At 43.0% G+C, this 25,176-nt stretch overlaps 1 protein-coding gene across 9 annotated transcripts in view; it reads right to left on the bottom strand.

Annotated features, from left to right (window-relative positions):
- CALD1 (caldesmon 1) overlaps positions 1–25,176 on the bottom strand; it is a 242,129-nt gene that overhangs the window by 22,865 nt on the left and 194,088 nt on the right. For 5 of the 9 annotated variants that reach the window (XM_070754281.1, XM_070754282.1, XM_070754280.1 and 2 more), the window contains 3 exons: positions 16,319–16,459; positions 12,015–13,293; positions 11,273–11,350 (listed from right to left, as the gene is read on the bottom strand). In XM_070754281.1, the coding sequence (XP_070610382.1) occupies positions 11,273–11,350; positions 12,015–13,293; positions 16,319–16,459 (1,498 nt within the window). The remainder of the gene's footprint in view (positions 1–11,272; positions 11,351–12,014; positions 13,294–16,318; positions 16,460–25,176) is intronic. The other 4 variants (XM_070754287.1, XM_070754286.1, XM_070754288.1 and 1 more) reach the window with 1 other exon arrangement.

Below are 25,176 nucleotides of genomic sequence, written 5' to 3'. Positions count from 1 at the left end.
ATATAGTTCATAAAATCATCTACCACAGTGTTCTACCTGTCAATGAATATTTCAGCTTCAACCGCAACAATACACGACCACACAATAGATTCAAACTCAATGTAAACTGCTCCAAACTCGACTGCAGAAAATACCACTTCAGCAACAGGAGTGATCAATGCCTGGAATGCACTACTAATTTCTTCCTCAAATCCAAAAACTTTAACCTTAGACTGTCTACAGTCAACCTCACCCCATTCCTAAGAGGTCTTAAGGGGCGTGCATAAGCGCACCATTGTGCCTACCATCCCTGTCTTACCTCCCTATTATCCAAATTTACCTGTACCTGTTTTGCTTTTGTTTATGTTCATACCAATACCTGCTATCTTGTACACATTTTATTTATTATTAGAGTTGAAAGGGACCTTATAGGTCATCAAGTTCAACCCCCTGCCTGAGTAGGAAATCCTACATCACCCCAGCCAAATGGCAGTCCAATCTCCTCTTGAAAGTGTCCAAAGTTGGGGAGTCCACAACCTCCACTGGCAGGCCGTTCCACTGGTTGATCACTCTCACTGTCAGGAAATTCTTTCTTATCTCCAGGTTGAATCTTTCCTTGGTCAGTTTCCAACCGTTGTTCCTCATCCGGCCCTCTGGTGCCCTGGAAAACAGTGTGTCCCCCTCCTCTCTGTGGAAACCCCTCAAGTACCTGTATACAGCTATCATGTCCCCCCTAGCTCTTCTTTTTACTAGACTATCCATGCCCAGTTCCAGCAACCTTTCCTTGTATGACCTGGTCTCTAGTACCTTTATCATTTTAGTTGCTCTTTTCTGCACCCTCTCTAGAGTCTCTATATCTTTTTTGAAGTGTGGTGACCAGAACTGGATGCAATACTCCAGGTGCGGTCTGACCAGGGCCTTATAGAGTGGTATTATTACCTCTCTGGTCCGGAGTGTATCCCCCTGTTCATGCAGCTAAGGATTGTGTTGCCTTTTTTAGCCGCTGCTGCACATTGCTGGACCATGTTTAGCTGGTTATCCACTAAGACTCCAAGATCCCTTTCACAGTCACTCATGGTGAGTGCGGTTTCGCCCAATTTGTATGCATGTTTTGGGTTTTTTATTTTGACAAATAAATAAAATAAATAAATATTATTACCGTATTTGTAAACAGCGCTGCTAAGGGCAGCCAAAAGATGCATTACAATCAACAGCCTTGAAAATGTCCAAAGATATTTCACCAGAAGAGCCCTTCACTCCTCCACTCGAAACAGAATGTCCTACCAAAATAGACTTACAATCCTGGGCCTAGAAAGCCTAGAACTACGGCGCCTAAAACATGATTTGAGTATTGCCCACAAGATCATATCCTGCAATGTCCTACCATTCAATGACTACTTCAGCTTCAACCGCAACAACACAAGAGCACGCAACAAATTCAAACTCAATACGGACCGCGCCAAACTTGACTGTAAAAAATATGATTTCAACAATCGAGTTATCGAAGCATGGAACTCATTACCGGACTCAATTGTGTCAACCCCTAACCCCCAACACTTCTCCCTTAGACTCTCCACGATTGACCCCTCCAGATTCCTAAGAGGCCAGTAAGGGGCGTACATAAGTGCACTGGTGTGCCTTTCGTCCCCTGTCCAATTGTCTTTCCTTTCTTTCACCTATCTTATATATTCTCTTCCTTTCATATATCCTCTCCTCTAAGCCCACTTTCACCCTCTTTTATATTATCACATCTCTATTTTCTTCCTATGTATTTGTGTATTGGACGAATGAATAAATAAATAAAATAAATAAATGTTTGCAGAAACATTTAAATAGACTGTGTTGTAATTAATCTCAAAGATAAGCCAAGTCGAGAATTATCCTCCAAATTTGGATCTGGGGATGCAGCAAGTTTTGTGCATAGTTTGTTTTGGCTTCTCAACTCCCCTACCCAGAAAGATTCTTGGATTGTTGCCTTTTGGAGCTGCTCTTGACCATCTGACTATCAAACATGCCGAGGCAAGCCTTGATGCTAATTGGAGTGGTGTGCAGAGCATAGCATTCCATAAAACTTGTTCGAGTCTGCAGGGGAGATTAATCTCGTGAAGGACATCAGCTAAAGCAGTGGCCAACGCAAATCGGAAATAGCAAAACACAACTGTGTGCAATTCCCTGACTGAATTGATCCAGATCCAGATGGCGAGGAGCCTCACCGATATCAATCTAAATCAATTTAATGAGACAAATCTCATTGATATCAGAAGGAAAGCTCAGGAAATCTGAATTCGGTTCAGCGGCTTATCCTGCTTTGGGCATTGCTGTTTTTGTAAAAAGAGCATTTCTGGAGTTCACCAGACTATTTTTTAAAAAATATGTATTTATTAATTTTTCCTTTTTTTTAAAGTACATAGTCATATTTACAGATGAATCTACATCGTATATACATTCCTATCGACATTGTCTTCTAATTACTTTTAGATTTCTTGATGTTTTATTTCAATGCTTCTTTTAAATTTCTTTTTTTTTGTCCATTGGTACCATTTTGTCCAGGTTTCATAATAGTCCGATTCTTTTCGATTATTAAGTTCCATTGTCAATCTGTCCATCTCTGCACAGTCGTATATTTTCTTGATGATCTCATTGTCTTCATGTATTTGCGGATTTTTCCAGTTCTGTGCAAATACAATCCTTGCAGCTGTTGTAATATGCAAGCTTAAATATTTTACATTTTTAGAATACAGTGATCCCTCGATCATCGCGAGGGTTCTGTTCCAGGACCCCTCGCGAAGATCGATTTTTCGCGAAGTAGCGGTGCGGAAGTAAAAACACCATCTGCGCGTGCGCAGATGGTGTTTTTGCTTCCACTGCCGGCCGCCCTTCGCCCGCCCACCCCGTTGCTCGCGCCTGGGGTGGCGCGTTGCTGGGGAAAGCGCGCGCGCTTGGGGACTCCCTAGGTCCGCTCCCCAGCTGGGGAGCGGACCTAGGGAGTCCCCAAGCGCGCGCGCTTTCCCCAGCAACGCGCGCGGGGTGGGGACTCCCTCCCCAGCTGGGGAGCGGACCTAGGGAGTCCCCAAGCGCGCGCGCATTCCGCAGCAACGCGCGCGGGGTGGGGACTCCCTCCCCAGCTGGGGAGCGGACCTAGGGAGTCCCCAAGCGCGCGCGCATTCCCCAGCAACGCGCGCGCGGTGGGGACTCCCTCCCCAGCTGGGGAGCGGACCTAGGGAGTCCCCAAGCGCGCGCGCTTTCCCCAGCAACGCGCGCGCGGTGGGGACTCCCTCCCCAGCTGGGGAGCGGACCTAGGGAGTCCCCAAGCGCGCGCGCTTTCCCCAGCAACGCGCGCGCGGTGGGGACTCCCTCCCCAGCTGGGGAGCGGACCTAGGGAGTCCCCAAGCGCGCGCGCTTTCCCCAGCAACGCGCGCGCGCTGGGAAGCAGAGTTAGGGTGTCCCCAGGCTCGCGCGCACCGCCCGCCCGCCCACGCTGTTGCTGGCTCCGCTTCCCAGCTGGGAGGCGGAGGTGGGGTTTCCCGCGCGCGTGCCGCCCGCCCGCCCACGCCGTTGCTCGCGCCGATGCTGTCTTACCAGGGCAAGAGGGGGAAGACCCAGGGAAGCCTCTGCCCGGCGGGGAAACTCCACCATCTACGCATGCGTGGAAGGGCACGCATGCGCAGATGGTGGAGTTTACTTCCGGGTTGAAAACTCGCGATATGGCGTTTCGCGAAACTCGAGATCGCGAAACTCGAGGGATCACTGTAGTTACCTCTCATAATACCCAATAGAAAAAATTCTGGCATATATTCTATTTTTGTATTTGTTATTTGACACAACCAATTATTTATTTTTTCCCAATATTTTCTTGTCTCTGGACATAACCACCATAGGTGAAAGAAGGTGCCTTGAGTGTTTTTACATTTCCAACACGTTGGGCTGTAATTTTTGTGCATTTTAGCTAGGACCAGACTATTTTTTTTAAAGTCTAGAGCAGACTCAGTCTGGTACCACTAACTTCTATATTATCCACCGGGATGATTCAAACCAGAGCTGGGTTCCTCCCGATTCAGACCAATTCTATAGAACCGGTAGTAACCTGGTGGACTGGTAACTGGAACTGGCAGCAATCTTGGCCTTTCATATCCCCGATATCAGTTCTCTTGGTGGCATCATAGGTGCCGCCATCATGTTTTTTTATTATTATTATTTATTGTTAGAGTTGGAAGGGACCATGCGGGTCATCAAGTCCAACCCCCTGCCTAAGCAGGAACCCTATAGCATCGCAGCCAAATGGCAGTCCAATTTCCTCTTAAAAATGTCCAGAGTATTGGAGTTCACAACATCCACTGGTAGGTTGTTCCACTGGTTGATCGTTCTGACCGTCAGGAAGTTCTTCCTTATTTCCAGGTTGAATCTCTCCTTGGTCAGCTTCCAGCCGTTGTTCCTTGTCCGGCCCTCTGGTGCCCTGGAGAATAAAGTGATCTCCTCCTCTCTGTGGAACCCCCTCGTATACCTGTAGACTGCTATCATGTCCGCTCTGGCCCTCCTTTTCTCTAGGCTATCCATGCCCAGTTCCCACAGTCTCTCTTCGTAAGTCTTGGTTTCTAGACCCCTGATCATTTTGGTTGCTCTTTTCTGTACCTTCTCCAGAGTTTCAATCTCTTTTTTGAAGTGTGGTGACCAGAACTGAACACAGTACTCTATGTGTGGTCTGACCAGGGCGTAGTAGAGTGGTATTAAGACTTTCCTGGTCTTGGAGTGTATTCCCCTGTTGATGCAGCTTAGGATTGTATTGGCTTTTTTGGCTGCTGCTGCACATTGTTGGCTCATGTTTAGTTGATTATCCACCAAGACTCCGAGATCTCTTTCGCCGTCACTACTGCTGAGAGGGGTTTCTCCCAGGCTGTTTTTTGCTTCTGCGCATTAAGTACTGCGCATGTGTGCAAAGCACCAGCACGGCGCATCCCTGAGCAAACCAGTAGTAAAGCAATCCAGATCCTACTCCTGATTTAACCATGTAACATCTCTAGAAAAAACCAGCATGACAGTTGCTCTAGGACAGTGATGGCGAACCTATGGCACAGGTGCCACAGGTGGTATGCAGAGCCATATCTGTTGGCAGGCAAGCTGTTGCCCTAGCTCAGCTCCAACGTGCATGTGTGTGCTGGCCAGCTGATTTTTGCCTCACATAGAGGCTCTGGGAGAGCATATTTACATGACTGAAATGAAATCATTTCTTGTAGCATGAGAATGGTTTAGTCGGTCTATCTTTTCCGACTTTCAGATCCCTTTCACATGGAAAAAAGACTGGGAGAAATTCAAAATCTATTCCTCACCGCAGTAGCTACGGTATTTCAGAAACAAGCCTAGATCTGCCAAGCAAAGATTCCTGGGTTTGTTCCAAATTCCTGGGGGAAATTATGGTAGCAACCTGAATTGGAGAGAGGATGAGAGATTTCCCCCTTTCCATTCTAATATCGATATGAATTTTTCTTTTTTAACATGCACATTTAAATAACACGCTTCCTTATGAGATTAAAGATGCCTAGATGTTTTTAGCAATCTACAGGGTCATTTAAATATCTCAGGGACCGCCTTCTGCTGCACGAATCCCAGCGACCAGTTAGGTTCCACAGAGTGGGTCTTCTCCAGGTCCCGTCAACTAAACAATGCTGCTTGGCGGTACCCAGGGAAAGAGCCTTCTCTGTGGCGGCTCCGGTGCTCTGGAACCAACTCCCCCCCAGAGATTAGAATTGCCCCCACCCTCCTTGCCTTCCGTAAAATGCTTAAAACCCACCTCTGCCACCAGGCATGGGGGAATTGAGATACCCTTTCCCCCTAGGCCTTTACAATTTTATGCATGGTATGTCTGTATGTATGTTTGGTTTTTATTATAATGGGTTTTTAATTGTTTTTAGTATTGGATTATTGTTATATGCTGTCTTATTATTGCTGTTAGCCGCCCCGAGTCTCCGGAGAGGGGTGGCATACAAATCCAATAAATAAATATGCTTGATTAATGCAGTGTTGACTGTCTAAAATGCGGGGAGTTAATAAGCAGTTAATTGTTTACACAGTTGGCTGCCAGCTTTATTTATCATCCCCAAAAAGGTTATTTTAGATATTTAATGCTTCCATGGAAATTCCAAATTAGGGATCTGAATTTAAGTTTTAATTCGTGTTGTGAGCATCGCAGCAGGAGGATTAGGCTAAAAGCGCTTATCTTCTTATAAACAGAAGTGCATTAAAAGGGAGGGAGGGGAACACTGCAAGCGAGCAAGAAAATGCTGTTCGTGTACCATGTCTAGCCAAACTGGAAGCAGGAAATACCACAAGTATCATGTCATGAGAAAGCTTGCTTCAGGACAAACTTTGCACAGTCCAGCTCTACACACCCAAGGTCTTAAGGCAGCCCAGAAAACAGAACAAATTCTCGGATGTAAAATAAACTCAAAGCAGACCAGGGAAAGATAGATTGACATGAAATTTCATCCTATAAGTCTGGCCGTTTTTCAGATTTTCCAGGATGACTGATTTACAGCTCAGATGTTGCTGGCTGATGACAGTGGGGAACTGTGTAGTAAACCCTGTGCAGTGGTACCTCTACTTAAGAACTTTGTAAGAAAAGTAGAAGCCATTTTTCCCATAGGAATCAATGTAAAAGCAAATAATGTGTGCAAACCCATTAGGAAGGAAATAAAAGCTCAGAATTTGGGTGGGAGGAGGAGGAGGAGGAAGAAGAGGAGGAGGAGGAGGACAGTCGCTGCCGAAGGAAGAAGGTGAGGTTAGGGAAATCAAAAAAATCCAAAACTTTAAGGCCCTACATGGCATTGGACCATGGCGGGCCCCAGGGGAAGAGCCTTCTCTGTGGTGGCCCCGGCCCTCTGGTATCAACTCCCCCCGGAGATTAGAACTGCCCCCACCCTTTCGTAAACTACTCAAGACTCACTTATACCACCAGGCATGGGGGAGTTGAGACACCTTTCCCCCAGGCTCTTTTATATTTTGTTTTATGTTTGGTATGAATGTGTTGTTTGGTTTTTTAAATATGATAGGGTTTTATATGTTTTTTAATATTAGATTTGTTCTACTATAATATTGTTTTTATTATTGTTGTGAGCCGCCCCGAGTCTTCGGAGAGGGGCGGCATACAAATCTAATAAATAATAATAATAATAATAATTATTATTATTATTATTATTATTATTATTATTATTATTATTATTATTTTTGCGTGGGCGGCGGGGAAATCCGGATCTTCGGCTCCTCGCTGCTGCGGCGCTGCCGAGCAGATCAGCTGCTGGGCGGCCGAAGGAACCTTCCCTGAGTCTTCCCCGCCGCCCACGCGCCGCTTGAGAGCAAGAGGGGGAGAGATAGAGAAAGAGAGAGAAGGAAAGAAAGAGATGAGAGAGGGAGGAAGAGAGTGTGAGAGAGGAAGAAGCAAGATAGAGAAAGAGAGAGAGAAAGAAAGATGAGAAAGGAAGAGAGTGACGTCATCGGGTGGAAAAATATTTTTAATTAATATTTTTTGAAAAATCGCGATATAGCGTTTCGCGAAGATCGAGATCGCGAAAATTGAGGGATCACTGTATTTTACTATGTGTATATAGATATATAACCAATAAAATAAAATAAAATAAAATAAAATAAAATAAAATAAAATAAAATAAAATAAAATAAAATAAAATAAAATAAAATAAAATAAAATAAAATAAAATAAAATAAAATAAAATAAAATAAAATAAAATAAAATAAAATAAAATAAAATAAAATAAAATAAAATAAAATAAAATAAAATAAAATAAAATAAAATAAAATAAAATAAAATAAAATAAAATAAAATAAAATAAAATAAAATAAAATAAAATAAAATAAAATAAAATAAAATAAAATAAAATAAAATAAAATAAAATAAAATAAAATAAAATAAAATAAAATAAAATAAAATAAAATAAAATAAAATAAAATAAAATAAAATAAAATAAAATAAAATAAAATAAAAGATATGCAGCAAAACATGAGCTCAATCCAAGAAAACCAAAAAGCCTGGGAAAGAAACATCATATTATGTGCTGGAATATAGTTCAGATTCCAAAGGACCAAGAGACAGCAAAGGTTAGATTGTTCGATTGGGAGAAAGAGCATCAAGATAGCTCTTTCCAAAAATTTCCCAGAGGATATGTTTATGATGCAAGTAGGAATCAGCAAGATTTCTAGTTATAGGTCAGGAACAATTAAAAAAAAACCTACTTAGAAATAACCCAAAATTTGTTCTTTGGTTTTTGCTGCTTTACATGTTACCCTGCATTGGCTCTTTCGGTATAAAAGGGAGGGATGGGAAAATATGTCTATTATTGTGGTTCAAAATTCTTCATCTATTGGAATTAGATTACTACAGAAATAACCTTCTAGGTCAGGGGTAGGCAAAGTTGGCTCTTCTATGACATGTGGACTTCAACTCCCAGAATTCCTGAGCTAGCATGACTGGCTCAGGAATTCTGGGAGTTGAAGTCCACAAGTCATAAAAGAGCCAACTTTGCCTATTATTTTATTTATTATTATTTATTAGATTTGTATGCCGCCCCTCTCCGTAGACTCGGGGCGGCTCACAACAGTGATAAAAAACAATACATGGTAATAAATCTAATACTTAAAATCTAAAATAACAGTTTTACATTAAAAAGTCTAAAAAGGAAAAAAAAACCCAACCCAATAGATAAAATACATACACACAGTCATATCATGCACAAAACTACATAGGCAAGGGGGGGATATCTCAGTTCCCCCAAGCCTGATGACAGAGGTGGGTTTTAAGGAGTTTACGAAAGGCAAGGAGGGTGGGGGCAGTCCTAATCACTGGGGGGGAAGTTGATTCCAGAGGGTCGGAGCTGCCACAGAGAAGGCTCTTCCCCTGGGTCCCACCAGACAGCATTGTTTAGTCGACGGGACCCGGAGAAGACCAACTCTGTGGGACCTAACCGGCCGCTGGGATTCGTACGGCAGAAGGCGGTCTCGCAGATATCCTGGTCCGGTGCTATGAAGGGCTTTATAGGTCATAACCAACACTTTGAATTGTGACCGGAAACTGATCGGCAACCAATGCAGACTGCGGAGTGTTGGGGTGACATGTGCATATTTAGGGAAGCCCATGATTGCTCTTGCAGCTGCATTCTGCACGATCTGAAGTTTCCGAACACTTTTCAAAGGTAGCCCCATGTAGAGAGCATTACAATAGTCGAACCTCGAGGTGATAAAGGCATGAGTGACTGTGAGCAGTGACTCCCGGTCCAGATAGGGCCGCAACTGGTGCACCAGGCGAACCTGGGCAAACGCCCCCTCTGTTCTGGGCAATTCCAATAAAATGCTTTCCCCAAGAAATCTGCTTAATGCTAATGTTCTGTTCTTTCTTCTCCAGATTAATTTGTCCCAGGGTTTTGGTGTCTTTTAATTTTCATTATGCTTTAATAGTTTTATCTCCTATTTTATTTCTTTACTTGTTTTAGCCCATTCATATTATATTTCATTTTGCTTTGATGGGTTTTTTTCTTTTCTTTGGCTTTGTATCTGTTCTTCTATAGCACTACGTTGGTTGTGGCTTTTCCATTCTGCACTGTATTACAGCTTTATGTTTGAGTTGCATAATGGTATAAAATTTCTCCTACAGGCATTTTTATAAATGCAGACATTAAACAAATGATCCATTCAAAATTATTATAATTCCCCTAACAGATTGCTTTAGAGTAATGTTGTTTCATGGATGACAAGTAAGATAAATGATTAGAACATTCAAAAGTGGCTAAGCTAACAGTACATTTTTGGTATCTGCAGTATCCTACCTGAAGATGATTACGAATGATGGTTTGATACCCGTAATTTTACTCACCATACAGTAAAACACCATGGCACCAGCTTCTGAGTTTAAGTAGAAATGCAATGCACCACTTTTTGTAAACCAAGGAAGGAGGGAGTCAAAAGAAGAAAGGAGATTTTCGGAAAGCGCATAATTTATATTAAGAAACAGAATAATTGAAATTGGAATTTTTAGATGTTATAAAATAAGAACTTATTTTTTAAAAGAAACAGAATCATTGGGTTAAATTCAGATTACAGAACTAAAGATATCTGGAGGCATCTATAAACCATCAGTTCCATTCAGAAAAGTCACAAAGTGGAGGGGGGAGTTAAGGCAAGAAGGCTTAACTGGAGGGCACTCAGGAACTTCACACAAATCTAGGCCCAATTTCCATGACCCATGTTCTGTTCTCAGGTGTGATCTCAGCCCAGGTAAGCTTAAAACACTTCTCTGATGTTCATCATACACCAAAGAAGCAAGTTAAATGTTCAGCTCACAGAGTACAGTGGTACCTCTACTTACGAACTTAATTCGTTCTGTGACCAGGTTCTTAAGTAGAATAGTTTGTAAGAAGAAGCAATTTTTCCCATAGGAATCAATGTAAAAGCAAATAATGTGTGCGATTGGGGAAACCACAGGGAGGGTGGAGGCCCTGTTTCCTCCCAGGAGATTCCTAGAGAGGCCCCACGGAGGCTTCTCCCTGCCTTTTCCGTTGCTGTTTCCTCCCAGGAGATTCCTAGAGAGGCCCCACGGAGGCTTCTCCCTGCCTTTTCCGGTGCTGTTTCCTCCCAGGAGATTCCTAGAGAGGCCCCACGGAGGCTTCTCACCACCTTTTCTGGCCCTGTTTCCTCCCAGGATATTTCTAGAGGCTCCACAGAGGCTTCTCTCCGCCTTTTCCGGCCCTGTTTCCTCCCAGGATATTTCTAGAGAGGCTCCACAGAGGCTTCTCCCCGCCTTTTCCGGCCCTGTTTCCTCCCAGAGATTCCTAGATAGGCCCTGGAGAGGCTTCTCCCTGTCTTTTCTGGCCCTGTTTCCTCCCAGGAGATTCCTAGAGAGGCCCCAGGGAGGCTTCTCCCCGCCTTTTCCGGTTACAGTTTCGGAGGCTCTGGTTTGTAAGTGGAAAATGGTTCTTGAGAAGAGGCAAAAAAATCTTGAACACCTGGTTCTTATCTAGAAAAGTTTGTAAGTAGAGGCGTTCTTAGGTAGAGGTACCACTGTACAATATAAAACCAGCTGAAATAAGCTTCATCCTACAGCCAGTTTGGGAAAGCTCGTCTGCTTTTGGCCAACATCTTGGCCTTCAAGACGGAGAGAAAATGTGAACTTGAATCCACCCCTAAACTTGACATTGGACCTTTGACTTTTGCTATGGGATCTCATGATGAACACAGGCAATGTGGGGTTGGAGCCTACTTCCTACACGCCCCACTCTACCCACAAAGTGATAGTTACCTCTTCTTTCCTGAAGGCTGGCTGAAGCTTCTTGTCCTGTAGGCTTCCTTTTTTAGCTTCCACTTTATTTTCTTCCCCCTTTTGCAATATTTTTCAAGAGGAAAAACATCAATCCCACCGCAAGCCCTATCAACAGCTTCTACTACTACCGTAGCCTTTACGAAGCTGTGCTCATACAGCCTCGCCTCTGCGGCTGCGCATGCCATTCCCCCTTGGGTGGCACAGTGACTTTCCTTCGCGCATGGGCACCCTCTCCTCGGCTCTGGTGTGCTCGTGTTCTCACATATCTCAGCAGGGTCCCGGCTGTGCTTGCTTGTAATACTTGTGGGTGCTTGTTCAACAACACTCCTGCCACCAAGGCTTCCCAGGTGCTCATCCATGGCTCATGCTGTGCTTCTGGACCTGGTGTAGGCCTTTGGCTACCTTCCTTGTCCAACCATCAGCCACAGAAAGGGAAGAGAAAGAAGCGGTGAAGAATTGAGCATGCACAGATTTCCAAGCGACTAGAAGAGAGCAGCTTAACCAAGCTGTCATGCACTGATCATGCTACGGAGAGGTGAAGCTAGAAGCTTAAATCCAAAAAGGAATGAAACATTGGCAGGAGTTAGTAGCCCGAAGTGGAAGGAGATAACTGAACAAATTCCAGTTTCTCTCTCTCTCTTTTTTTCTTTCTGGTGAAATGCATTACATTTTCTACAAAACACAGGCATAACAGTGGTTGGGTGCAAAATGTTTACTCTACCTGTTTCCTGAGAGAAGCTGCTGTGATTTTCTCCTCTTGGAGTTTCTTCTCTTTTACCTGTTTCTCTTCTATTTTCTTCTCGTCCCCTTTCTTGCCTTTTAGTTGGTCTACCTTTTTCTCCTCAGCCTTTTGCTTGGCTTTTAACCTCTCCTCTTCTAGCTTAGCCTTAGCCTCAGCTTTGGCCCTCTCCTCTGCCTCCCTCTTCTCCTTAGCCCTGTCTCGTTCCTCGGCTGCTTTTTTCTCTTCGGCTGCCTTCCTCTTCTCCCTCTCCTCAGCCTCACGTCTCTCTTTCTCCTGGGCAGCTTTTTTCTTCTCTGCCTCTTCCTTCTCCTTCCTCTTTCTTTCCTCCTCAGCTTTCTGTTGTTCCTCTGCCTTCGCCCTCTCCTTCTCTTCTGCCTCAAGCCTTGCTTTTTCCTCAGCTTCCCTCTTGGCTTTCTCCTCAGCTTCCCTCTTCGCTTTCTCCTCAGCTTCCCTCTTCGCTTTTTCCTCAGCTTCCCTCTTCGCTTTTTCCTCAGCTTCCCTGTTGGATTTCTCCTCAGCTTCCCTCTCCGCTTTCTCCTCAGCTGCTCTTTTCTCTGCTTCCAATCTCTGTTTCTCTTCCTCTGCTTTCCTCTGTTCCTCAGCTTCGGCTCTCTCCCTTTCCCCTCTCTCAAGCCTTTCCCTCTCCTCAATTTGTATCTGGTTCATTTCTGCCTCATTGTCTTCTTCCTTATTTCCTACGACTAATGTGATGCTGATGTCCTCCTTTGAACTGGCAAGGAGATGGGTGCCATTGTCTAATTTCTCCTCCTCTGCATTTACCTCAAGATGCTTTCCCTCCAAGACTTCAGATTCCTCCTCATTGTCTATATTCGCCTTCTCTACAGTTAATTCTACCTGATTCTCCTCTAGGGCTTGTGGCTTTGGTTTCTGGTCCTCCACCTCTTCTTTATATTCCTCATCTTTCTTTCCATCTTCCTCATCCTGCTCCAAGTTGTTCCTCTGGTAGGATTTAGTGATGGTTTCTGTTTCCTCCACCTCATAGCGTCGTTCTTCTTTTCCCGGGATCTCATAATCCTCCACATTATTCACCATTTTTTTGCTTGTGAAAAACACGGTCTCATCGGTAACGGTCGGGTCAAGTTCCTTTTGGCGCTCCAATGCTTCTTGAAGACGCTTTTGACGTCTTTCCTCTCGCCGTGCCATCCTCTCCTGGAACACAGCATCATCATCTCCATCACCTTGAGTAGTCGTAACTGTGGTCACTGTAGTTGTACTTTTGGACTCTCCTTCTGCAATGCTACAAGAGAGGCAGAGCTTTAGTTTTATTGATTTGTCTGTTGCTCTTACTTTTTATGTTATTTATTATTATTATTTATTATTATTTATTAGATTTGTATGCCGCCCCTCTCTGTAGACTCGGGGCGGCTCACAACAGTGATAAGGAACAATATGTATTGGCAAATCTAATAATTTAAAATCTAAAATAGCAATTGTACATTTAAAAAAATCTAAAAACAAGGAACCCCAATATAAAAAACATACATACAGTCATATCATGCACTAAAACTACATAGGCAGGGGGAGATGTCTCAGTTCCCCCACGCTTGACGACAGAGGTAGGTTTTGAGGAGTTTACGAAAGGCAAGGAGGGTGGGGGCAGTTCTAATCTCTGGAGGGAGCTGATTCCAGAGGGTCGGCGCCACCACAGAGAAGGCTCTTCCCCTGGGTCCCGCCAGACGACATTGTTTAGTCGACGGGACCCGGAGAAGGCCAACTCTGTGGGACCTGAAGTGCAATGCGGATTGTTTAAATTGACTTCTGCCCTCCCCATTATATCATCATAGACAGGTTTGAATAAGAGGTAGTGACGAATTAGAATTTGAAGCAGTCTTATTCAGATAGCTGACAGTTGAGTCTAATCATTACACACAAACACACACATTTGCCAAGTTCATCCACACAAACCCTGGTTATTTATTTTGCCTGTCAAAGGTCCTCCAGGGCGTCCTACTGGGTTTTACATTATATGGTTTTTAACGTCCTGCAATTTGAAAATGCCAAAAATCTTTACTCATTTGTGCTTCCAATCAGATCACACACACACACACACACACACACACACACATGTTAGGACTCATTCAAGTCTCTAAGAATAGAACATGAAAAGGGGCTTATTGAAGCAAAACCATCTTCTGTTTTTAAGGCTTTTATTTTTAAATTAAAAAATAAATTAAATCCAAAAATAGAGCTGAATGGAGGATACCTGGTGAAAAAAATGTGATCATAAAATAAGTTCTCTAGAACAGTGTTTCCCAACCTTGGCAACTTGAAGATATCTGGACTTCAACTCCCAGAATTCCCCAGCCAGCATTCACTGGCTGGGGAATTCTGGGAGTTGAAGTCCAAATATCTTCAAGTTGCCAAGGTTGGGAAACACTGCTCTAGAACATATGGAAACCAGACTGCCCTATAGAAATGCACAGACGGATGGATGAGTGTATGGATGGAGGGAGGGATATAGAGATGGAGATAGAGATATATTCTCTCCCAACCAGGAAAGTGAGTCTGTAAAGCTGCACCAAAAACTTCCTTCCACTTTAGAGGATAGATGATATAGAACAGGGGTCTGCAAACTACGGCCCACCAAAGCCATTAATCTGGCCCATGGGGAACCATGAGGCTGCCCCACCACATTGTCCTGCCTACCTGCCAGCACCCATGCGCTTTCTGGAAGATGGGGAGGCCAAAAACAGGATGCGTGGGGGCCTTTGGAAAACAAGAACAGGCCTACAGAGAGGGGAGGGAAGGACACACACATACACACACACAGAAGTCCCTTATACACATCCCAAGGCAGCCACATTCCTTCACTAATCTGTTTCCATCCCCAGGAGCATAACCAGGGGTAGCAGGCAGGAGGGGGTGAAACACAGTTCCACCGGCAGAAATGAAGATGCATGCGCAGCTCCAGCTGATCAGCGGCTGTCACTTCCTGGATTACTCGGTTCGGCTCTCATTTTTCCCCCTGCTGCTGCTGCATCTGCGCTCGTTGCTTTTTTCCTCTTTCCTCCTTCCTGGCCTTGGACAAGCTTCCTTCTCTCCTGCTCAGCTCCCCTCCAGCCTCACACAGCAACCTCCCGCCTGAGGTGCAAGCAGAAGGGGTGGGTAGAAGCGGCACTGGCAGCATTTATGCTTCTGGCGGAACCCGTTCGCCTAGCTACCCAGCCTGAGGCAGGGGGACTGACCCAGGAAGGAGAGTGCAGGAAACGTGAAGCAAATTGTCACCCCAGAGAGCAACACTGGTAAGGGTGTAAGTCGAGGACTTAACAGCTCACTTGAACGATGATGATTGTTCAAGCCACTCCCACCTGGTCACATGGCTGGCAAGCCACTCCTACCCAGTCACATGACCATTAAACCACACCCACAAAATAAGTCACACCCACAGTGTGGCAGTAAAAAATTTGGCTGCCCATTACTGAGCATAACAAATTAAAGTTTAATTTGTGTGTACTGTTTGGACTGCTAAATTGGCCATGCCCCCCAGTCACATGATCACCTAGCCATGCCGCCCTCCCCCTAACAATCTGAGGATCCATGAATTTGCCCTCTGTTTAAAAAGTTTGAGGATTATTTATTTATTTATTTATTTATTTATTGATTGATTGATTGATTGATTGATTGATTGATTGATTGGATTTGTATGCCGCCCCTCTCCGCAGACTCGGGGCAGCTAACAACAATGATAAAAAACAACATGTAACAATCCAATTTAATAAAACAACTAAAAACCCTTATTATAAAAACCAAACATACACACAAACATACCATGCATAACTTGTAATGGCCTAGCGGAAGGAATATCTTAACTCCCCCATGCCTGGCGACAAAGGTGGGTCTTGAGTAATTTGCGAAAGAGAAGGAGGGTGGGGGCCGTTCTAATCTCTGGGGGGAGTTGATTCCAGAGGGCCGGGGCTGCCACAGAGAAGGCTCTTCCCCTGGGGCCCACCAAAAGACATTGTTTGGTCGACGGGACCCGGAGAAGGCCAACTCTGTGGGACCTTATCGGCCGCTGGGATTCGTGCAGTAGCAGGCGGTTCCGGATGTATTCTGGCCCAATGCCATGTAGGGCTTTAAAGGTCATTACCAATACTTTGAATTGTGACCGGAAACTGATCGGCAGACTTCTGATATAGAACAATGTATTGAAGGCTAGGAGCAACTGAACTGTTTGCCTCCTCTTCCCTGATTAAATCCCCTTGCAAAGCAGGCATGACCTAGAATGAAGATCCACCCAAACTATTCACGTAACAGAATCTTACTTATTTTGGGCATTCGTTTCAGGTTTCTCAACTCCTTGGCCTAACTCGTCCTCTTTTTGCCGCAGTCTTTCTTGACGGGCTCGTCTGCGTCGCTCTCGGGCAGCTTCTTCCTCATCATCATCATTTCTTTGATAGGATAATCTGCAAAACACAATTTCAAAAAAAGTAAAACTTCTATTCAGAACACCACTTTCATATCTAAGGGGATTACAAGATAAACAAAAATATATTTTTCCGAAATATTAATGTCATACTATTCGACGCATACTAAGTTTGTTCAGCATCATCAAAATGGAATATCTTTTTGCAAGGTGATTGATTATTTTATTTTATTTATCTATTTAATTGGATTTATATGCCGCCCTTCTCCGAGGACTCGGGGCAGCTTACAACATATAAAAACAATGCAACATCATAATCCAATTAATTTAAAAACAGTTAATGTAAAACCCTCATAATACTGAAATCAGTCATTGCCATTCATACAACAAACATACACTACATTCATTTAGCCAGGGGGCTAGGGTCTAATGGCCCCAGGCCTGGTGGCATAAATGAGTCTTGAGGCTCTTACGGAAGGAGAGGAGGACAGGGGCAGTGCGGATCTCTGGAGGGAGTTGATTCCAGAGGTCCGGGGCCCCCACAGAGAAGGCTCTTCCCCTAGGCGGGATCTGGAGAGAGAAGCCCCTAGCAAGAGGGAAAGATATAATTAAGGTTTGTTTCTGCTGGCGACTAAGAATTAAAGTTTCAAGCCAAGACTTGAAAGATGATGCTACAAAAAGAATAAAATAGAGTAATGCAAAAGTAAATGTTCCCCTCGCATATATGTGCTAGTCGTTCCTGACTCTAGAGCATAGTGCTCACTTTCGTTTGAAAGCTGAAGAGCCAGCACTGTCCAAAAACATCTCCATGGTCATTTGACCAACATGACTAATCATTAAAGGCACACAGAACGCTGTTACCTTTCCACCAAAGATGGTCCCTGTTTTTCTACTTGCATTTTTTACCTGCTTTCGAACTGCTATTTTGGCAGAAGCTGGCACAAGTAATGGCAGCTCAACCCGTTACGCGGCACTAAGGATTCAACCTTTCGATCAACAAGCTCAGTGTCTCAACCACTGACCCACCACATCTTGTAGAATAGAGTTGTTCAAGTGTGTTAGACACGCAAGGGATTTGTCTCCTTCATGTACCCAAAGTTTCAAGTTCTTCTAATTCCAAAGTGCCTAAATATGTTTTCTGATAACTTCTTGTTGTGTTGGAAACAGAGCTTTAGAATGACTTTCTTGAACCTGGAGTTGTGGTGGGCTTCCATATATCCTGTTTCCCCAAAAATAAGTCACTCCTGAAAGTAAGACCTAGGAGAGGTTTCGTACAATTGCCTAATATAAGGCATCCCCTGACGTACGAGACGTTTTGTTCAGCAGCATTCCCGAACAGAACATATATAACACTGCTGTCCATAAATTGCATCCCAAAACGCTGCATCAATCAGATTTGAAACACATCCAACATGCATCCAACATGGGGCTGCATGTTTGGATGCGTTTTTGCTGCAGCAGGACCGCACCCTACCGTATACCGTAGTTTTAAATACAGTAGGGGGTCTGCTGCGACTTTCGGATCAACAATTGATATGTCAATTCTTAGAACGGATCAGAAAGCACGCATCGGCGACAATGTTCCCTCTAAGCTGCATTTTTCTTCATTGAAAAAAAAATAAAACATCCCCTGAAAATAAGACGTAGCACATCTTTGGGAGCAAAAATTAATATAAGATGCTGTCTTATTTTCGGGGAAACAGGGTATCACACCCAATGCTAGTTGGAAAGAAGCTGCAAGCAAACACTTCTGGAGAACATCAGATTGGCTAAGGTTATCTTAGAAGGAAGAGAAAAATGAAAGCAGACACTTTCTCAGAAACTGAATTTCTGAACTGTGGTTTAATGAGTATCTAAAATATGTAAACTCCAACTGAGCTATTGGGCAAAACTTTGTTTAACACGCCAGAGATAGGACAGAAGCTTTTACTTTCGCATTAAACTGGGCTTTAGGTCACTTTAAACTTTCCATAGCAACAGGGATCATTGCAGCTATGCAGGTTTACAAGGATTTTATCTTAGGAAGCACAAAAGTCAGAGAGACAGAAATATCATGGAACTAAAACAATCAAGAATCACTGAGCAATTCCTAGAGAGATGTCAGTCTACTAAATCATTTTTAAAAATGCCTACATATAACTGGCACAATCATTTGCAAATATAATCCAAAATACAGCCCTAAAACTGAGAATACTTGTAGTAGGATTCTTACTTAATGCCTAAATTCACATAACATACTAAATGCCAAACCTGGGTTAACAGATCCATAATAGAGAATGGCACTTACCATGCTATGCCCAAACCTGAAAGCTACCATATATTGCGTCTGAATAAGATGCCCTGCTTTATACACTCATTGTCTGGCTTCCCGCAGAATGCTAGACTCCAACTGCCCATTTCAGTCCCAATTAACATGTTGTTCACCAGACAAGCTCGACTGTTTATTCCCCCTAATGAGATTGACTGGAGTACGTGATATGCCTAGAAGGATCAGGCAGGCCACGAGAATTGTGGCTGGCATCCACTCTCAAATACCTCCAAGTGCATTTTTAATTTTTAATTTTATTTTTTCTTAGATTTGTATGACGCCCCTCTCTGAAGACTCGGGGCGGCTCACAGCAATAATAAAATAGTGTGACAATATAAACAAATCTAATATTGAAAAAGCATCAAAAACCCCATCATTTAAAAACCACGCAACACATACATTCCATACATGAAACTATAAAAGCCTGGAGGAGATGTCTCAATTCCCCCATGCCTGGCGATATAGGTGGGTCTTAAGTAGTTTGCAAAAGACAAGGAGGGTGGTGGCAGTTCTGATCTCTGGGGGGAGTTGATTCCAGAGGGTGGGGGCCGCCACAGAGAAGGCTCTTCCCCTGGGGCCCGCCAGAGGACATTGTTTAGTTGACGGGACACGGAGAAGGCCAACTCTGTGGGACCTCATCGGCCGCTGGGATTCGTGTGGCAGAAGACAGTTCCGGAGGTATTCTGGTCCGATGCCATTTAGGGCTTTAAAGGTCATTACCAACACTTTGAATTGTGACCGGAAACTGATCGGCAGCCAATGCAAGTCACGGAGCGTTGGAGAGACATGGGTGAACCTAGGGAACCCCACGATAGCTTTCGCGGCCACATTCTGCATTCTACATGATACAGTTCTACAGAGGAATCATTGAGTTTGTCATCTGCACCTCTATAACCGTCTGGTTTGGTGCTGCAACCCAACAAGACCGACACAGACTTCAGAGGAGAATCAGAACTGCAGAAAAAACAATTGCTGCCAACCTGCCTTCCACTGAGGACCTGTATATTGCACGAGTCAAAAAGAGGGCGGGGAAAATATTTACTGACCCCTCACATCCTGGACACAAATTGTTTCAACTCCTACACTCAAAACGTTGCTACAGAGCACTGCACAGCAAGACAACTAGACACAAGAACAGTTTTTTTCCGAACGCCATCACTCTACTAAACAAATAATTTCCTCAACACTGTCAGACTTTCTACTAAATCTGCACTTCTATTCTACTTTTTTTCCTCATCATTCCTATCACCCATTTCCTCCCATGTTGACTGTATGACTGTAACTTGTTCCTTATATCCTAAGATTTTTATTAATATTGCTTCTTCATTGCTTATTTGACCCCTATGACAATCATTAAGTGTCGTACCACGTGATTCTTGACAAATGTATATTTTATTTTATGTAGGCTGAGAGCATGTGCACCAAGACAAATTCCTTGTGTGTCCAATCACACTTGGCCAATAAAAATCTATCTATCTATCTATCTATCTATCTATCTATCTATCTATCTATCTATCTATCTATCTATCTATCTGAAGTTTCCGAACACTCTTCAAAGGTAGCCCCATTTATTATTAGATTTGTATGCTGCCCCTCTCCGGAGACTCAGTAGGTAGTCCTTGACTTACAGCAGTTCATTTAGTGACAGTTTGATATTACAATGGCACTGAAAAAAGTAACAGGACCATGTTTCACACTTATGACCGCTACAGTTATCCCCTTGGTCATATGATTTACTTTTGGATGCTCGACAACTGACTCACATTTATGACCGCTGCAGTGTCTCAGGATCATGTGTGATCCCCTTTGGAGTCCTCCTGACATGCAAAGTCGGTGGGGAAGCAAGGTTCACTCAACAACCAGGTTACTAACTTAAGTCAATAGGGAAACCAGATTCATATAATAACCGCATCATTCATTTAAGAAATGCAGTGATTCACTTAACAAATGTGGCAAGGAAAGTCGTAAAATGGAGCAAAATTCACTTAACAAATTTCTCACTTTGCAACATAAATGTTTTGGCTCAATGGTGGTTTGTAATTTGAGAACCACCTGTACCCACAAGTAGTCCGTGACTTACGACTGGTCTCTTAGCGACTACTCAAAGTTATGACGGACCTTTCAAGGATTCCAAAATCCAATGGTCAAACCCTTCCTGCAATCATGAGACTATATATCGGGCACTTGGCAACCCAATCACTTGAGCAGCCATTTGCATAATTGCAGTCATGTGACCATATTTTAGGACCGTTTTGATGAAAACCAACATTGACATATGCGGTCACCATCTTGTTTTCAGCTTTTGGGGGGGGGGATTGCCACTGTGCATGTACATGCGTGCAAGGCGTGCCCATATGACGTGGGAGGAAGCGAACCAGCAACAAGGTAAGTAGGAACCCACCCCTGAGATTAAGCCAGCAATGGGCAGCCAAAATTTTTATGCCACACTGTGGGTGTGGCTTATTTTGTGGGTGTGGCTTAATGGTCATGTGACTGGGTAGGAGTGGCTTGCCGGCCATGTGATCAGGTGGGACTGGCTTGAACAATCATCATTGTTCAAGTGAATTGTTAAGTCCTCGACTTACAACCTCACCAGTGTCGCTTGCTGGGGTGACAATTTGCTTTGTGTTTCCCGTGCTCTCCTTCCTGGGTTGCCTTCCCCCCCTGCTTCAGGCTGGGTAGCTAGGCGAACAGGTGCTGCCAGAAGCATAAATGCTGCCAGCGCCGCTTCCACCCACGCTTTCTGGAGGCTGGAGGCGAGCCGGGCAGGAGAGAGGGAATCTCGTTCCAGGCCAGGAAGGAGGAAAGAGGAAAAAAGCAAGGTGTGCAGACACAGCAGCAGCAGCAGGGGAAAAAAGGAGAGCCGAGCCGAGACCAGTAATCCAGGAAGTGACAGCCACCGATCAGCTGGAGTTGCGCACACATCTTCATTTCCACCGGTGGAACTGTGTTCCACCCCGTCCTGCCTGCTGCCCACCCCTGGATTAAGCTAGCCCTTTCTTCTCTGTGACGGCTCCTCAAATATTGAAAGAACGCTATGGTGCCACCCTTAGTCCTTTCCATTTAGCTGATTTATGATTTATGACACTAAATGATTTTAGAGAACCGTTTAGTTTTAACTTCTATGGAAACACAACACTGTTCTAAAACCCGGACTATCAACTTTTATTTAAATCAGAGAGACTATCAATTATTGATACGACTATTCATAAAGGAATTAGAATTTGTGGTAAGCTAAACTTGCCAGTGGCTTTTTACCGTGATAACATTATTATATTCATAGTCCACATGCTAGGATTGCAAAATGCAATTTCTTCGGTTTTGGCTTTGCATGCCGTATAAAACCAGATACTGCGGTTTATAAACTGTAGTCTGTGCCATAAACATTATGGTTTATAATGCTATGTGAAGCCAGAAATTTCTGCTTGTTTGACAAACATGCCAAGCGAACTCAGGTTTTCTCCCTTCACACTCTGTTGCTGTTGCTAGTGGTAACAGAAAACTGAACAGGGTGTGCGTTAGTGACCTGGTGATTTCATGTTTTTATGCTTTTACATGAAATGAAAAATACAGTGATACCTTGTCTTACAAACGTAATTGGTTCTGGGATGAGGTTCTTAAGGTGAAAAGTTTGTAAGACGAAACAATGTTTTCCATAGGAATCAATGGAAAAGCAATTAATGCGTGCAAGCCCAAAATTCACCCCTTTTGCCAGCCGAAGCGCTCGTTTTTGCACTGCTGGGATTCCCCTGAGGCTCCCCTCCATGGGAAACCCCACCTCCAGACTTCTGTGTTTTTGCGATGCTGCAGGGGAATCCCAGCATTGCAAAAACGAGCGCTTTGCTGGCAACGGAAGTCCAGAGGTGGGATTTCCCAGGGAAGGGAGCATCAGTGAAATCACAGCATCACAAAAACACCGAAGTCCTCGAAACCCCACCTCCAACCTCTGTGTTTTTGCGATGCTGTGATTTCACTGGGGCTCCCCTCGCTGGGAAACCCCACCTCCGGACTTCCGTTGCCAGCGAAGCGCCCGTTTTTGTGCTGCGGGGATTCCCCTGCTGGGATTCCCCTGCAGCATCACAAAAACATGGAAGTCCAGAGGTGGGGTTTCCCATGGAGGGGAGCCTCAGGGGCACCCCAGCAGTGCAAAAATGGGTGCTTTGCTGGCAATGGAAGTCTGGAGGCAGGGCATCCCAGCAGCGGCGACAGGTTTGTAAAGTGAAAATAGTTTGTAAGAAGAGGCAAAAAAAATTTAAACCCCGGGTTTGTATCTCGAAAAGTTTGTATGATGAGGCGTTTGTAAGATGAGGTATCACTGTACATCACAATAGATACTATGCACCTACAACAGATTTTGGAATTCTGAAATGAAAAGGCATGTTTCATGTTGCCCAGAGTTATCGGATGCAAAATAGGTAGCAAATAAATTTTGAATGAATGCTTTTCGTTTTTTGTACCCAATTATACCATTTGTCCCAAACTTTATAATTGGCTACAAAAAATGAAAAGAATTGAGAATAATTAGCTATTTTCTACATCGTCAAAACGAACTTTACCAAAATTGAAATTAAGACCTTTTTTTTTAATCATGCCATAATATTTACAGACTAGAATTGTTTGTTAGTTCTGTCATTCTTTTGGTACCATTGCTTTTATACCTATAAAGCTGTTTTTATTTTAATTTTTTTATTGTTATGATATATTTTTGCGATAATTTAAAAATGAATAATGATAGGGAAAAACGTTTTGTTCGATATTAAGAAATATATCCATTTTAGGTAAGTGTGAAAATATAAATATGGTAATCTGCAAGTTTGAATATTATTACAGTATATTGTAAATTTATAAAACAAAATAAGGAAAGAAGGAGAGAGCAAATATCTCTCCAATTGTTATTTTATTTTATTTTTGTAATTCTAAAACGCCTTTTACTTTTCTTCTGTTACGTATTCTCCTTTCCTTTTTCCCCCTCTTTCTTTGAATGTGTTTATATCTGTTTTTGATTTTAGTTTTTGTATTGTGCATTTGAAAAAAAAAATTGAATGAATGAATGAACGAATCAAATAAACCAAATCAATCAATCAATCAATCAATCAATCATATTTTGTATATTTCTCATTCTGGCCAAAGAATTCAGGTAACATTCCTATGTGCTGGCTGGGAAAATTTGGGAGTTGAAGTCCACACATCTTAAAGTATAAAAACCCAGGATTAAAGGTTAGTGTGTCCTAGTGTGGCACATTCTCAGTAAACGTAATGAGTATAATTTGTATGTAATACAAACTTTGTATTACTTTGTAAAATTTTGTATTATGGTTTGTTGTTTGTATCTTACGATTTATTATTATATCTTATGATTCACCATCTATGACTGATCACTTTTTTGTTTGTATGTTCACTGAGAGCTTATGCACCAGAGACAAATTCCTTGTGTGTCCCATCACATTTGGCCAATAAATAATATTCCTGTTCCTATTCATGCTATTGACTACTCTGATGCATAGAACTAAGGAGCATGTGAAAACATCTGCATCTTCTCCAGCTCAGGAGAACCTATAATTTGTGTGCACAAAGTTTCAGAGTTATCCTTGACTTACAGGACTCAGGACCCTAACCCATATCCAAAATAAAAACAATAACCTAATAAACTAGTACATAGAAATAGAACACCACAGCTACAGAAATATATACTGCTCAAAGAAATAAAGGTTTGCAAGTAGAAAATGGTTCTTGAGAAGAGGCAAAAAAAATCTTGAACACCCGGTTCTTATCTAGAAAAGTTTGTAAGTAGAGACTTTCTTAGGTAGAGGTACCACTGTAATTCAGTTCAGCTGCTTGGAGTAGAGGCAATTTTAAGACCTGTGGACTTCAACTCCCAGAAGACTTGTGGACTTCAGCTCTCACCCAACTACGCTGGCTGGAGAATTCTGGGAGATGAAGTCCACAAGTCTCAAAGTTGCCTCTGCTCCAAGCAGCTGAACTGAATTACAGTGGTACCTCTACCTAAGAAAGCCTCTATAATAATAATAATAATAATAATAATAATAATTATTATTATTATTATTATTATTATTATTATTATTATTATTATTATGATGCAGCGGGCAAGGGAAGAAAAATGCAAAGCTGTTCAGCTTCAGATATACATTTAATCTGTGTATAGGAAACGAGAGGTGGAATTGCTGCCGTACTCTATATGCAAACCAACCAAATCTCAAAACATATTACAGATGGACGGAATGAATGAACCTATGATTAATTGCAGATTGAATAAATTACTTGCTTCCACTTTGGAATACTACCAGAAAGTCTTTTAATCTTTATGCTAAAGGCAATTTCAACATGATTTGGGTAGCCGAAGGGGCTATTTATCAATGCATTGTTCTTGTTGTGGGCCTTCTTGGCTAGACTTCACTCCGAAAATCGTGAAAGAGGTTGTGTATAAAATG

Source organism: Erythrolamprus reginae, chromosome 6 (assembly GCF_031021105.1).
Source record: "Erythrolamprus reginae isolate rEryReg1 chromosome 6, rEryReg1.hap1, whole genome shotgun sequence".
Lineage (NCBI taxonomy): Eukaryota > Metazoa > Chordata > Lepidosauria > Squamata > Dipsadidae > Erythrolamprus > Erythrolamprus reginae.
Note: the sequence above shows the minus strand (reverse complement) of the source record. Positions and strands in the feature narration are given on the sequence as shown.